The 16,093-nt window shown below is 47.9% G+C and overlaps 1 protein-coding gene across 3 annotated transcripts in view; it reads right to left on the bottom strand.

The window, feature by feature from the left end:
* The window catches only part of SEPTIN6 (septin 6), an 84,414-nt gene that overhangs the window by 28,061 nt on the left and 40,260 nt on the right, over positions 1 to 16,093 (bottom strand). For all 3 annotated transcript variants that reach the window (XM_075538127.1, XM_075538128.1, XM_075538126.1), the window contains exons 4-5: positions 10,058 to 10,244; positions 4,402 to 4,563 (exon numbers count right to left, since the gene is read on the bottom strand). In XM_075538127.1, coding sequence (XP_075394242.1) covers positions 4,402 to 4,563; positions 10,058 to 10,244 — 349 coding nt within the window. The remainder of the gene's footprint in view (positions 1 to 4,401; positions 4,564 to 10,057; positions 10,245 to 16,093) is intronic.

Raw genomic sequence — 16,093 nt, 5'->3', positions numbered from 1 at the left:
AATAAGAGGCTCCGAGGGAAAAAGACCTGCCAATGCAGGCCCACAAACATGACGGCCTGATAACCCTCTGGGTAGCTCTATTCTGCCATGTGGGGGTTCTTGGAGTTAGAATTAGCCTACTGGCACATAACAGTGAAAGAGTAGAGGAATGATCAACAGCTATCCTGTGCTCACACATACCATGGGGGCACAACGGAAATGTAGGTGCAGATAGCTCGCACATGGCACACAGGAAGCTAACTCTCAAGGGGGTTGTGTGGTTTGTGCACGTTATTTTTATAAAAACGTGGCAATCGGGGTGTCATACATGGGCTATTAAGCGAGCTCTGACTCCCTGAAAGCGTTGCCCAAAGGCCTGGAGCTCCTCAGGCCTTTGCTAGAGGGCTTTGTTGCAGGGTGGTCATCTGGGCACAATTCAGCCTCGCTCCGGGACCAAGACATGCCTAGAGTCTGAACTCCACCACCCAACACTTTCAGGGAAAAGGTTTTCCCTTCTGCTTAGACTCCAAAGCATTAGCCATATGACATGAAAGTGACGAGGCGGTGCCTGAAGAGAGCCAGACTGATGGGGGAGGTGTGAGAGAGAGAGAGAGAGAGAGTGAGAGAGAGAGAGAAACCTTGCTATCTCGTTCTGGCTCATCCTTGGGCCTCAGCTGAGATCGATGATGGCAAAGGCAGGGAGGTGAGGTGGGTGAGGTCTCTCTGGGCTCCAGAAAAATGGAGAGAGGGAAATCTCAAGGAGAGAATAACAGCATAAAAATGTCAGTAGCCCTTTGGGCCTGAGATTTTTATCTCTGGTAGACAGCATCCATTATCATGACAGGGACACTTGTTTCCCTCCTCAAGCTGCTGGCATTTGATGCCTCTAGCTTCCGTCCTGCTCTGAAGCCAACAGCCCCCACCCAACCAGCTTCAGAGGGCTCCTCAGCCCTCCCCCAGCCCACTCCTTTGCAGCTGGCGTCAAAGGCTGTTTTGAGAGAGAGCTGCAAGGAGCCAGTTTCTGAGTAGCCCCAGCCCGGTTCCATTTGATTCTCCCAACAGCCTTGTTGTTGCTGGGGGTCCCCCTGAGTCAATGCCGATGACTGGTGACCCCATGTGACAGAGCAGAATCTACCCATGGGGTTCTATTGGCCGCAATCATTACGGGGGCAGATACAACGTCCCCCTCCCCTCTCTCTAAACCCATTGTTGTTGAGTCAATTCCGACTCATAGGACCCCTGGAGGACAGACTAGAACTGCTTCCTAGGGTTTCCAAGCCTGTGATCGTTAGGGAAGCAGGCTGCCATATCTTTTTCCTGTGTCGTGGCTGGTGGCTTTGAACCACTGACCTTTCTGTTAGGCGCCAAGCATTCAACTGCTGCACCACCAAGACGATATTTACCAGAGTCCATAGCCAAGTCTTTTTCCAGAAGAGCGACTGGGTGAGTTAGCATGACCGACTTTTCAGACCATAGCTAAGCACTTAGACGTGTGTCAGCTGGGCTCCTTTGCAGGGTAGTTCTCATAAACCCCATTTTGTATCGTGGGAGAATTAGAGGGCAGAGAGGGTCTCTAACTCTCACATGCACACCTTCCCTGGGAGGAGCCCGGATGCTCTGCTCTAACTTCCAGTCTCTCCCAGGGCTGCCTGTGCTTTGCCTCATGGCTATCAGGTATGGTCCTGAGGTCGTCTACCCAGGACATCCCAGGGATCTATCTGGCACTGACCCTCTCTCTCCTTTTGCTCTGGAAAGACACACCACTGTGACAACCGAGCCAAGCAGGGGCAGGATACACGCACCACTGTGCTCCCAGGTCCTACCCAGGATGTCTGTCCAGGAGCCTGGCAGGAATGACTCCATGTACGGTCAGACAGGAATCATTGATAGATGCCGGCCAGTGCCACTTCTAGAGGGGAGTTTGCCTTCCTCCCCACCCTGGAGGCCTTGGACTTCTGACCCCAAAGGTCAGAAGCTCCCAAAGATAGTCTCGAGCCACCTCTGTGAGTCTGTTTCCAGATCCACGAGGTTTTCTGTTCCTCTCGCGACATTGACACAGTGTCTTGAGGACCCCAACTGGCATGCCTTGCTTGATTCTGGCTCCAAGGCATTCACGATACTTTACAGGGTATGTGCTTGCCCGCCTCAGCCTGGGGAACTAGATACCATCAAGTCCCTTTCGCCCTTGTCTGCTGATATCCAGATTGGGTTTGGCTTCCTCCAGAACAAACAGGATTTCCTAGTTGTGCTGGCAGCTCAGCTTGCGTCTCCCCTCCTCCCCCGCCGAGGTCTCTGGCTGAGAAGAGAAGGGGATTGTCTGACTCGCTTTCAAGCCACTCCCTGGTGTCTCCTGCACAAGTGCATGCCAACAATGCAGCCGCGACTGTTGACTAAGGAGAAGTGATGGGAGCCAAATAAACGAGCTGCCCTTGGTAGAGATGTCCATAACCCCTGGCCCTGGGTTGAGCCAGTTAAAGAACAACACTGAATTTAAACAACACGGCAATGGTTCGTCTTCAGGTCTACGGCCTTGAGAGACGTCCGAACACTCAGCAAAGCCCTCTCATGCCCTCTCCATCTGAGTAAGAGTCTTCAGAGCCACTCAGAAGGTAAGGGGACAGCTGAGACTTCAATACCCTGTAACTATTTCCTGCCATGAAAACCCATACTCATGAGTGGAGGGATGGCTGTAGAGTCTTCTCCACTTCAGTAAGAGGCCTCTTCCACTTCATCCGATGCAATTCCCATGAGAGCTGGCTGAGGTGGCGGGGCTGGAGTCAAATCTAGCATCGAAAAGCCACCACTCATTCCTCCTACCACGCAAACCCAGGCCTCCCCGGTGGGGCAGCTTCACACACGGCAGCTTGTCTAAAGACTCCGCGGACTTCCAACACAGTTGTTCCTGCCTCAGATAGACTAGGCAAGCCTGGGTAGCTAGGTCATAGCAGCAATTGCCCACCTTTCCCTGTATCACAACACAGCTAGCACAGAACACTCACATGTGTGATTCTCTTCCCGTGGCATAACCAATGCAGGCACACTAGATATGGGGCTACTTTCTCTTTTTCCTTCCAATCAAAAGACAAAAACTCCATGGGCCTCTTGGACTAGCATCAGACTTACGAACTTGGACTGTGCTGGGATGCTTCCTTGATAAATAATAATTACTTCTCAATTTAAAGCTCTTTGTTCCCACTCTGCCCTATGAGGTCACTAGGAGTTAGAATTAGTGTGGGGGCCATGGGCTCAGGCTGGGGCCTTGGGTGGACCGATGGACAGGAAGTCAGGCGAGAGAGTGACTTGCTACCTGCTAAGGCTACTTTGTTGGCCAGTTCCTAAGAGGTGGCAACTGATTCTCGAATGATCACTTCAGAAGGGAGCGGCAGCAGGAAAATTTTCTAAAAATGGCTTTTATTACCAGGCCTGCCTGAGCTTGGCAGTACCCAGGCATTATGTCATTAGGAAACACTGATGGCTCTCAATAGAGAAAAAGAAATCTGTTCCCCAAGCAGAGGCTTTTGGGAAGCTATTAACTGTCTTCTCGAAACCACAACATTGAAGACTTCACAGCAACAGCATCAACACATTGTCAAGAGGCATGAGGAGATGTTTGCCTCGCTGCTGGCTTTATCACTCCTTCTGCTGGTAGTGGGGAGGCGGGAAGGAGAGGAAAGTTTGGCCAATAGGTGTTTTGTTCTGTTTGGTTTTTAATTATCATTTCATTCACACTTCCCCAAAGCAAAACATAATCCTGAAATTCAAAAATAGCATCTCTCTAAACCCAAACCAAACTCACTGCCATCGAATTGATGCTCAGGTAGAAAGGCCCTCTTTGGGTTTCCAAGGTGGTTTGTCCATCTTGACGGGGACAGAAAGCCTCAGCTTTTTCCTGCAGAGCAGTTGGTGGGTTTCAACTGCTAACCTTGCAGCACCAGGTGACTAGCGCCTCTCTAGTGAGTAGCATCTCTCCAGTTCCCAGTGAAATCAAAAGGGTCAAGGTTTCCTCTTGATCATCTGAGCACAGATGAACTCGGAGTTACTGAAGCCAGCCACCTTGTTTAGCCTTTCTTTCATCTGCTGCCTCAATTGTCCCAGTATTATTTTGGTTGGAGACAAAGCTCTTTGGTCTTTCCAGTAGTCTCATGGAGCTCACTGGCCCAGACCAGAGAAGCAACACAGTTAGGGGAAGGGGATGCCTGGATTCTGTGCTATCAACCTCTGTATCTCAGGGGCTTTGAAGTAGCCACCGCTTAGGAGCGAAGAGTGGTTTGGGTCCTGGGTTCTCACTCACTAATCCTCCAGACTCATCAAGAGCTGACCACCCACCAAAATGGATGATGGGAGATGGTTGGCTGCTAGTTGGTAAAGAAGGACAATGAAGATAAAATGGTCAGAAGGCCAAGCCCCTGTGCTTCCACTCACGTTCATGGTTCCATTGATCTCTGCCACCGACTCGTCATCTGTTGGGAATTGGTAGATCTGGACCCCATTGCTGACAAGTTCACTGGTGATTTTGATTTTGAACTTTGTTAGCTCGCTCTTAGAAATGGCATCGGATTTGGCAATGATGGGGATGATGTTCACCTAGGGGAAAGGAAAGCAAAGTAGAGTCAGTGCTGGTGGCTTGCGCCTGAGAGCAACACGGACCTAGGACTTGCCCAGTGGCAACAGCTCAGTCCGAAGATCTAAGACTGGACGACCTCCAGAGCCAAAGAACAATATCATACACAACACTGGGTGCTTTCTATACACGGGGTGCTCAATGAAGTGACTTAGATGTCTTGCCTCAATGAATCCTGACAAGAATCCTGCCAGGAGGGATTATGTGCCACTGTTCTGTCAATGAGATGTGGAGGAAAGCTGGGGCAGCCTGCTTTGGTGAAGATCGATCTAAAGAAAAGCCTCCAGGGTTAGCACCTTGGAGACCCTCGAGGCAGATCTAGTCTGTTGCATAGGGTCACTAGGACTCAGAATTTACCTGACTGCAGTGGGTTGGGGTGCCAATGAGAAAGTGAGGCCCAAAGAGGTGAAGTAGCTTGTCCCAGACCACAGAACATGGAAGGAGCAGAACTGGGATTCAAATTCCAGTCTAGCCTTACTCCTAAGCCCTTGGTCTGAACCATGACACTGTCTACCAGCTTAGACTCACATTGAGGAATAATGGAAATATGCCAAGGTCATGCCTTGGATGCGAGGAAGCAGAAAGATGACAACTGGAGACCTGCCAGTGACAAGGGAATCAGCGACTGTTCTTTGTACTCCGGGCAACCCTAGCCAGACAGGCTCTGGCCTAAAACAGAGGTGGCAGAGACAGGAGGGGAGGCAGTGCTCAGTGGTAGTAGACACCTGGCTCCCTTTCTGGAAGCAAACACTGGCCACTGGCTAAGCAATCCAATGAGGCAAAGACGACACTCCGGTACCAACGTGACCTGCGACATGTACAAAGAGAGGAGTTACACGGTTTGCCTCTCGTGACTCAGTGCGGGGTAAAGAATGCACACAGGTGCAGTAACACTTGCGAATGCTGGAAACTGCAGAAAGCAGAAACTTGTCATAGAAGGGACGAGCACGAATTTCCCACTAAGAAATCGAGAACTTCCAAGCTGAAATTCATCGCCACTGAATTGATTCCGACTCATGGAGACCCTGGAGGACAGGCTAGTATTGACATCTACTCCTTATGGGAGTGGAGAAGCCTCATAAGGAGACAGGAAAAACAAGGCAGCCCCACCAAGTACCGGCTCTCACAAGTTTCACGATGTAAATTCCCCAATTCAGAGAGCAAGAGAACAGTCTAGAGCCACCCCCAAAGGCCCACCCATCTCAACCTCGATCCTTTGCCACTTCTCCAGGAAAGGAGAAGGCCTTCCCTGTCAGCAAGTAAAGAAACTCGAACTTCATGTGCCTTTGTGAGCACGAACACCCCCGGCTTCGGCTCCCAAGGAGAGTGAGGCCGTTCCTTTCAGCACACTCCCTCCCGTGGGGCGGCATGGCTGGAGTTCAGGCTCTGCGTTGTGGAAGGGGAGTCTGGGAGCTCCAGACTAGGAAGGCAACTTCAGCCTTCCTCATACTCTTGCTTAGGCTCTGTGATGAGTTGAAATGTGTGACCCCAAAATATGTGTTGGAGCTCTGACCCTATACCATCGGAGCTTGTCATCTGAGAAGCTGGAGTCTGGGAAGAAAAGCATGACATCAGGGTGGGAAGAAACCTCAACGCCAAGCTTGCTTGCTGAGTGGGAAGAGGACTTGAGACACTTGCTGAGGAGGAGCAAAGACGACAACCTTCAGAATGTAAAGGAAACCAAATTCGCCACAATGAGACCAATGGACGGCAAGATAATAAACAGAGAGAAGGTTGAAGTTAGCAATCTATTTCCTCCTGCTTGGATCCACAGTCAAAAGCTCTTAGGAGCAGCAGTCAAGAAACTAAACGACCGATTGCCCTGGGCAAATAGGCTGCACAAGACTGCTTTGTGTCAAAGAGCAGGAATGTGCCTTCCGGGACTGTGGTACATCTGACCCGAGCCATGGCATTTTCGATCTCCTCAGAGGCATGTGAAAGTTGGGCGATAAAGACAACCACAGAAGAATCGATGCATTTGAGTTGGCATGTTGCCAAAGAATATTGGAAGTACCATGGACTGTCAGAAGAACAAACAAATCGATCTTGGAAGAATTACAGTCAGAGTGCTCCTTAGAGGCAAGGATGGTGAGACTTAGATTCACATACTTTGGACATGTTAGCGGGAGAGACCAGCCTGTGAAGGGCAACATGTGTGTTAAAGTGGAGGGGCAATGAAAAAGAGGAAGGCCCTTGATTAAACAGACCGCCACCCTGGCTGTGACCATAGGCTCTAGCATAATAACAGTTGAGAGGCTGGTGCAGGACTGGGTGGTATTTCATTCTGTTGGACCGAGGGTTGCTATGAGTCAGAATCAACTTGATGTCAACGAGCAACCACAGTGAGCAGATGCTGGGCTAGATATGCAAGAGCAATAGGGAGAGGGAGAGAGTATCTCCTCATCCCAGTTTGACAGTGAGTACTTATGTTGGGTATTTACTGTTGCTGCAAAACTATCCTTGAATGTGGTAGGACATACAGGGGACAACGTGATGAAAACCAAAGTTATGAACTATATCCCAACATCTTGAGGGACTAAGTCAATGAGCCTGGGCGCTCAGGACCATGGTCACAGAGGACACCAAACTTAATGGGCATAAGGGGTCACACAAAGACAATATTGTCTTGTGAGTACTATAGTGACTGGGATCTTCAAAGCTGGTGAGCAGCCATCTGAGGTACACCTATTGGTCTCGGAAAGAAGAGAGGTGCAAATCGAAAGGTGTGAAGAAACAACTGGTGTAACGGACGAAAGGAGCATGCAAGCACCCTGAAACGAGAAGATCTACCTGGTGCCCGGCCGCCACTCCCTGCTGCTCTCAAAAGGAGCACATGAGAAGATCCAGGAACGAGAGGGAGAAAAAAATGTGAGCTAGAACTTACCATCATAAAAGAAACCAGGCTCATTGGTCAGATAGAGGCTGGCGGACCCCCTAACACTATGACCCCTGGTCCAACCTTTAGGCCTGGAACAGAATTTACCTCTGCGTTAAAATAACCAACCATTGAAGATCAAAAGGGCAGTATTTATCAAGGACAAAGGGTTAGGACAGAAGGAGGAATACTCCTAGAAACAGGAAGGCAGGGAGGAAGTGAGATAAGCAACGGGTACAGGGAGGGGATTGAAATAGATGTGCGGAAACAGAGGAGTCCTGATGGTGTGGTGGTTATATGTTGGACTGTGATCTGCATGGTTAACAGTTCAAAGCCACCAGCAGCTCTGTGGGAGGAAGATTGGGCATTTTACTTTCGTAAACAGTTACAGTTTCGGAAACCCACAGGGGGTCTCCGAGTCAGCAGTGATTCGCTGGTCTGGGTTTGGTGTTGAAACAAAATGTGTATGAATTGTTGAATATACAGCTGATCATCGACTCTGTAAACCTTTACCCTACATCACAATTTAAGCAAAAAAGAAAAAGAATCCTCTAAATCTTGGTCTGAGGGGCTGCAAAAAAAAAAAAAAAGGAAAAGTCAAACTGAAGTGGACTTGGAATCTTTAGTGACAGACACATCCATTTTATACGTATGAAAAAAAACAATCCTGCGGCCACTTCTTTCATACAGCAAAGACTGCTTCCTTAACATGAATCCATGGCTAATTTACCTAAAGTGGGGATTTGCATTTTTTCTTTTCTCTTAAAGCGAAGTATGCGTGGCTCCCACGGTCATCTTTTTCAGGCAAAGAGGCAAGGAGACACGGCACCAGACCTGAGCGGGAACTTAAGCTCTGCCAGTTGCTAGCAAGATGACGAGGCAAGTTGCTGAATTCACAGAGCCTCCGTTTCCTCTTCGGTAATGGGGATATGACAGTGTTTACCGCCCAAAGTTGTCCTAAGAGTTCTACTCCTCAAGGGAATTAGCACTTCGGTGGCATAAGCTGAGGGTTTAAGAACACTAGCTGCTTGCCATCAAAATAGCATTACTACGCAGAATAACAGCTTTCCAAGTCAAGTTTCCATGTTTGATTTTAGGATACCCCCTCTCCCCTCAAACAAATTAAAACAAAACAAAAATCCACAAAAAAAGACCTGTTGCCATGGGGTGAATTCTGACCACAGCCCTCACATGTGTTACAACTGGATTCTTGGCTCTGATTTTAAAGGAAGCAGATCCTTGGGCTTTTCTTCCGTGGTTCCTCTAGGTAGGTACAAACCTCCAACCTCTGGTCAATTAAAAAAACAACAACAGACAACCACCCAAGCCAAACCCACTACCACTGAGTCTATTCTGACTCAGAGTCATCTTATAGGATAGACTAAAACTACCTTCTAGGGTTTCCAAGACTGTAATCGTTATGGATTTCTCCCAAGGAACAGCTAGTGGGTTTGAACCACTAACTTTTCCATTAGCAACCAAGTGCTTAAGCACTAATGCCACCAGAACTCCTCTTTATAGTAGTCTAGAGCAGAGGATTTGCATGCCCTGGGAAGCTGAGTTCTAGTATAGACCAGTTTGTACTGGGACACCTTTCTGTGACCACAGCCTGCACCCGTAGGCCAAAATAACTCTCTTACTTGTGCACACCTTTATACCCAAGAGGGATCAGAGCAGAAAGACAGCTCAGGGCAAAGCCATCTCCACAAAGTATGCATTGCAGGTATTAGATCAGTGACATCACCTTAATGGAGGGTCAGGGAATGATGGAGAAGATGAGTATGTCACAAAACCCTCCTTGTACTAGATATCTCCTGTAAGTGTGAGGCCTACTGGGGGTTCTGGACCATAATCTTAGGGAACACCAAGGTCAAATGGTAGAACATAGCTCTCAAAGCCAATGTTCTCCATCCTGCTTTGGCAAGTAATGCCTGGGGTCTTAAAAGCTTGTGAGCAGCCATCTAAGGTACACCTATTAGCCTGTCCCCATCCAGAAGGAAGAATAGTGGTGAAAAAAAATCAAAACACACAAGGAAACAATTCATCCAATGGACTAAATGAGACCAGAAGAACTATATGGTGCCCGGCTACCATGAATAACAGCTCTGAAAAGGATCGCACTGGAGGGTTCTAAATTGAATGGGAGAAAAATGTGAAACAAAACTCAGCCTCATAAAAGAGACCAGGCATGTTGGTTGGATAGAGACTTGTGGGGCCTTCCCAAGACTATGGTCCTGGGTTACCCTTTAGGTATGGAACTACATTCCTCTCCATGTTAGGATACTCAACTATTTAAGGTCAAAAGGGTAGCTTTTCCCCAAAGACCAAGTTTCGAGGGTTAGGAAAGAAGGAGGAGTGAGAACAGGAAACACAGGAAGGAAGTGGAACAGGACCTTGAGGGGATTGCAACAGGCGCATTGATGCCACATGTGTATGATTTGTTGCAAATTGACGCCACGTGTGTATGATATGTTCGGTAAGGCCTCATCGAGTTCTCAAGGAAAAGTTAAAATACAAAAGGACTGAGGTCTCCTTGCTCAACCCCCACATGCCCTGGCCCACCCCCACTTCCACCTCCTTACTTTACTGTCCAGCTTCTTCATCGTCACTAGGTCCAGAGACTTCAGGGAATGACCGGTGGGGGCGATGAAGTACAGGCAGGCGTGGATGCGGGAATCATGGTAGGTGTGCAGCACTCTGCGGATCTTCAGCTCTTCCTGCAGGTAAGCCTCAAACTGGGCGTCGACGAATTCCACGATGGGCTTGTAGCTGATGGAACAAGGGATGAACTTACTTGGATCACTCCGAAAATCTGGTTCTTGACCCAATGTTTTTTGAGAAGTTGACAATGGCCTGTGTAATCTGGTCCTCCTTCCATCCTGCTAGGCCTCTCCATCTCCCTTCAGTGGCTCTCCAATCCTGTCAAGCCTGGCTACCATCTTGATCCTCACAGACGCCATGCTTAGGGCTGTCTGTATATCACCACTTTGAAATGTCCTCCTCTCTCTTCATCTGCATCCTGCCCTCCTAGACCTCAGGGCTCAGTTTAATACCCACGTCCTCCACAGAGCCCACCCAAACTATTCTAGAAAGCCCTTCCATCACACACACACACACACACACACACACACACACACACACACACACTGGCATTGAGTTGACGCTGACTCGCGGTGACCCTATAGGACAGGGTAGAACTGCCCCGTGGGTTTTCAAGCCTGTAATTCTTTACATGAGTAGAAATCCCCGTCTTTCTCCCTTGGAGTGCCCAGTGGTTTTGAACTGTGAACCTTTCTAATTGCACCCCAACACAACCACTCTGCCACCAGGGCTTGTGAAGCATTAAATAACAAGGTATTGACATTTTGATCAAACATTCTCTAGAAGAATCCTAATTGAAAGGGGGAAATGCAGAATGGAATTTCAAATTCTCATGTAATCTAGACTTTCCAGATCCCTGGAAATGGAATGAACCCCCAACACTACTGCCCTCTGATCATCTTTAAACCGTACCCTAAAATATCCCCTAGAGTCTTCTTTATACCATAAACCGTGCCAACTTTGAGCAGTGTGCTCTTTTAAGCTCTGTCTCTATGGAATCAAATTGACAACAAGCAACTCAAAATGAGGGAGGAACCGAGCAGCGAGAATGGTTGGACAACTGGAAGGCGATCATCAAAGTCACTTAAATGTACATGTAGAGATGGTGGAATTGGGGTACACTCAGCTACAACGAGAACAAAAAGAAATTATTTCAAAACGGGAAAGAAAAAGTATGGTCTCGGTAGCTGTCAGAGATATTGTGAGACCAGTCCCAGGCTACCACCATAAGGTGACTACCCCAATGAGGTGAGTTGCATGGCAGTTTTTGTTTTGTTCTGTTTTCCAAGGCAGGAAAAAGTTATGTTGACACTCTCTTGTAGCCTACCAAATGCACAACCACACGATGACAAAGTTTGAGATATCGTGAGAATGACCACAGGCTGACACAGAGACAGGAAGCAATCAAATGCCTTTGGAAAACCAGCTCTGATGGACTCGCTGGATGTGGATGCACTGGCATTCAATTTGAGAAGTGCAATTTAAATAGAAGCCTCCCCCACCCCCCAAATGAGACGCATCTGTGTTGGATTACTGACCATGTGCCTCTCTCACAATAAACCACATCTTCTTAAAAGGCAAGGATGTGAGGGGCCTTGCCATCTGCGCCCCACCCCACCCACCCAGTGTGGCTCTGTGTGCCAGGATCTGTCTCCTTAGAGGCTAGGTCACGCCTTTCCTTCCTGTATCTCCCCGCACAGGGCCTAGTAAGCCTGCTGGATGCCCAGTGGTGGCCATGACTTTCTCCTTTATACTCTGGAGAATTCTACTCTGGCTTCTGCTCGGTCTTCCTGGGGTTCAGGGGTACTCCCGACTTGGCTCTTAATTGCGAAATATTCCCCCCTCCTTCCATACGAGAGACCTGGATTCAATTCCCAGCCAGTGCACCTTGTGTACATCTGTCGGTGGAGACTTGTGTGGTGCTACGATGTTGAACTTCCGGACTAAGAGGGACTAGGAGGAAAGGCCTGGTGATCTAGTTCTGAAAACCAAGCAACAAAAACAGTGGATCATAATAGTTCCTGGACAAACAACTCATCTCAAGGGTGGCATTTCTTCCAAGGTTGTAACTTTAAAAATCTATGTACTTATGCAAAAATTGGTAAGGATGCGCCTCCACACACCTTCCGCACACGCACACACGCAGTCCCTGCTCTGGCATCTCCACTCACAGCTCCCTTTTGTGGCCTCCAGCTCCTGACAGACCACACCCACCTGCCATCGAGTCCATTCTGACTCCTAGAGACCCTATGGGATACAGGAGAGCTGCTGCATTAAGTTTCCCAGGCTGCGCCTCTTTGGGGAAGCGGACTACCCCATCTCCTCTCTCAGAGTGGCTGCTGGATTCCAAATGCCGGTCTTGGGGTTAGCAGCCCAGGTTGAACTCAGTGTGTCACCATGGCTCCTTCCAAGTCCTGCCAGGGTGTCTTAAAGCCAGCCCTCTGCTCCTCCCTGTCCTGGGATCCCCGGAGGCAGTCCCCATTATTCCTAGCTCGCCCGGCCATCCCTGCCATCCCTGCCACCCCTCCAGCCTCTTTCTGCTCTAAGTAGGTCAGCTGAGCTTCAGCCCTGCCTCGCTGTTTTCATCTCTCTTGGGTAGCTATTGGTTGACGAGAAGAGGTTTATTATCTGGGCCTGGGCCAGTAAATTTTCAGCTACCATGGCCAGAAGAGACCAAGATTAAAGCCACTGCCTCCCACATGCTCCAGGCCCCTGTTTGAGCCTTTTAAAAAGATGCCACCCCCCTTAGTAGAGAAGGGAAAATGGTATTTTAAAAAAAATCACAGGATCCTAGATTCTGTGAGCTGCTCACAGAAGAGAGAGCCAGGTGCAGGGCATCCCTGGAACCACAGAGCACAATCTACAAATACAGTTCCTTCTTTTGATCCTTTTGAGCCAAACATTGTTTGGAAGGGTAACAGCATCAGAGAATGTCTTGGTTGCAGAGCCTTAGAAAATTCCTAAAGAACCAGGAATGAGGTTGCGGCGGGGTGGGGTGCATTCTTTCACCCAAAATGGATTCTGACTCATTGCAGCCCTATAGGACCGAGGAGAACTGCCCCATGGGGTTACCAAAGCTGCCATCTTGACAGAAGCTGCCTGCTGGCTCTTTCTCCCACAGAGCAGCTGGTGGCTTTGAACTATCAACCTTGCAGTTTGCAGCCAAGGGCTTAACCACCGGACAGCATGGTTCCCTGTGCTTCCCTTATACTTAGAATAATGATTGGAGGATGATTTGCTGGGTTTGAGTATTGAACATAGGTTGGCTTCATTTTTTCTGTTCTTCATTTCGTGTGTGGGTGAATTTCATTCTTGGTTCTCCAAAAGGGATCAGAAGAAAAGGGTACATTTTGGTCACTGAATCACTAGTGATAAACTAGCCCCTACCTTTCCATTCAGGAGCCCTGCTACTGCAGTGCTTACACAGTGGGCTGCTAACCACAAGGACTGCAGTTCAAAACTACCAGGCACTCCTCAGAAGACATACGAGGCCCGTTACTCCCGCACAGAGTTATAGTCTTGGAAACCCACAGAGGCAATTCTACTCCGTCCTACAGGGTGGCTATGAGTCACAATTGGCTCAATGGGCGTGAGTATAGGCCATTCCATCATCTCTAGCTCCCAAGGTGTCTGAATGATGTCCGACTCCCCTTCAAAGACATTGCTTTCCCAATATCCTTCTCAAGCGGAGACGTCTCCCTCTCCCTCGCTCAAGTCCCATGAAGGGGTGGAGAGGGAAGCTTTCTCCTAGCTCATTAGTCCCCTGGCTTTCAATAATACCTTCCTTCTACATAAATCAGCGAAAACACACCCTGCCCCTCCTCATCACGACTGCTAGGCTGTGCCCTTTCAGATTGGGAATTCTTAACCTAAGGCCTATGGATAAGATTCAGAGGATCCATGAATTCAGTGCAGGCTGCTTATTCTCCGAAAGCCCGGGCAGTTATGTGTTGGTCTGCTAACTGCAAGGTCAGCAGTTCAAAACTTTCAGCCACTCTGTGGGAGAAACACGAAACTTTGTACTCCCATAAAGAGCTATAGTCTCAGAGACTCACATGGGGCAGCTCTATCCTGTCCTATAGGGTCCCTATCTCCCATGGAGCAGCTGGTGGATTGGAATTGGTGACCTTGCACTGCCTTATCTTTTCCCCATCTCCAAGAAGCTTCTTAAACGAGCAGCCTACACTCATTTTATCTGTTCACTTGTTTTGACACTACTCTTTGCCTTCTATTTTTAATCAAGCAAGCAAAGCATATACCTTTCTATTCGGTGCTCCTCTGAAGGAACAGCAGTGTTAAGTTTGTTGATTATCCTTTCAGACTTTTTTCCCCGATGCATTTATAGACATAAATAATCCAAAAAAATGAAACCCATGGCCATTGAGTCGAGTGTGACTTGTAGTGACCACTGTAATTCTTTATAGGAGTAGACAGCCTCATTTTTCTCCCATGGAGCAGCTGGTGGATTTGAACTGCCGACTTGGTAATTAGCAGTCCAGTGCTTACCCCACAGAGGCACCAGAGAACCTTATATACATAAGTATACACACACACAGACATGTTTGTTGTTTGGGGCAGGACAGCGGAGGCTTATACAAACGGCATCCTCATCTATGATTTTACAACTTTCTTTTTTCACTTACCAATATGCCCAGACTCTCTATCCCTACAAGTACATGTAGATGTACTGTGTTCTTTTAAACTGCCCAGAAACAATTGCATGGTGCGGTTGTACCTCTATTCATCTAATTACTCTTATTGTTGTAAATGTCATGTTTCTTTAAAACTAGCCTGTGTCACAAAATCATCGAAGTCAGTTTCCATTTTACTTTTCCTCCAGTTCTAACCGCTCCCATCAGTGTGTAGGTCTGAAGGGAAAGGAATCCGGAGGATGTTAAAGGAAACTCATTCGGTTCACTTTCTTGGTATCTGTTACCAACGCTTCAGTGAATATCCTTTCTGTATTCTTCAGGAACACATGGGATTGTTTGTTCAGGCGGTACTCCTACAAGCCTACTGCTGAATCAGAAGGTATTCACATTGGAAATTGTAGTAGCTACTGCCAGATTTGCCCTCCAAACAAAATCTGTATCCATTTATACTCCTACCAAAGTGAATGAAACGACCCAGTGTTCCTGGGGATTGCGTCATCTTTGATTTTTTTTTTTCGGTAAATCTGAAGGATCAAAAATGATTTATGCTTTCATTTTGCATTTCCCTGATTACTGGTGAAGCTGAATGATCATTGTTTCCGATGCTGATTGGCCATTGATGTTTCCTCTTCTAGTAGGTGCCTGTTCATTTCTCATTGAATGGAGAGTTTTATATTTATAGTTTTGAAAATCTCCTTTGTCTGTCATAGAGGTTGCAAATATTTTCTCCCTGTCTGTAGCTCGTTTCTCCTTTTGCTCTGGGTAGCGTTCGATATACCAAGGTGCCTTTTCAGGATTATTTGAATGGCTGTAGATCCTCCTTGCATTTTGGATCATGATTATGAAGATACTCGTATGCTCCAATAGTTGCTTTTAATCCAACAGGAATTAATTCGGGGGGGGGGGAGAAGCATTTGTGTAGCAAGGTTTCATTGGACGGGACTGGCCCTCTAAAACCATGGCCAATGTTAGCAGCGTCCTTCTGTGACTGATTCATGCTTGTCCTGCTGACGCGCACAAGCTAGAGTTCCAAAGCTGGCCTAGACTCCCTCTTCCGTTCCACTGCTCTTTTTTTATTGTTGTAAAAAAAATAGATAACACAGCAGTTGCCACTTGAACATTTTTTCGCACATACGATTTTGTGACATCATTTGTATTAATCACGGTGTACAGCTCTTTTCGATGCCTTGGCTGTCTTATCTCCCCAACACTCAGCCATCATGGGTATGTAGCTTGTGCCGGCTAGTCTCCTGGCACTGCTTTTCCTGTACATAGTGCCAATGGCTGTGGTTCTTATTGCCAACCCAATGGATACTTTCTGGCTCTTAGCTTTGGGGACACCCTCCTGTCATTCCCACCCACCCA

This window comes from Tenrec ecaudatus, chromosome X (assembly GCF_050624435.1).
Source record: "Tenrec ecaudatus isolate mTenEca1 chromosome X, mTenEca1.hap1, whole genome shotgun sequence".
Classification (NCBI taxonomy): Eukaryota; Metazoa; Chordata; class Mammalia; order Afrosoricida; family Tenrecidae; genus Tenrec; species Tenrec ecaudatus.
The sequence above is the reverse complement of the archived record's forward strand: the minus strand, read 5'-3'. Positions and strand labels throughout refer to the sequence as shown.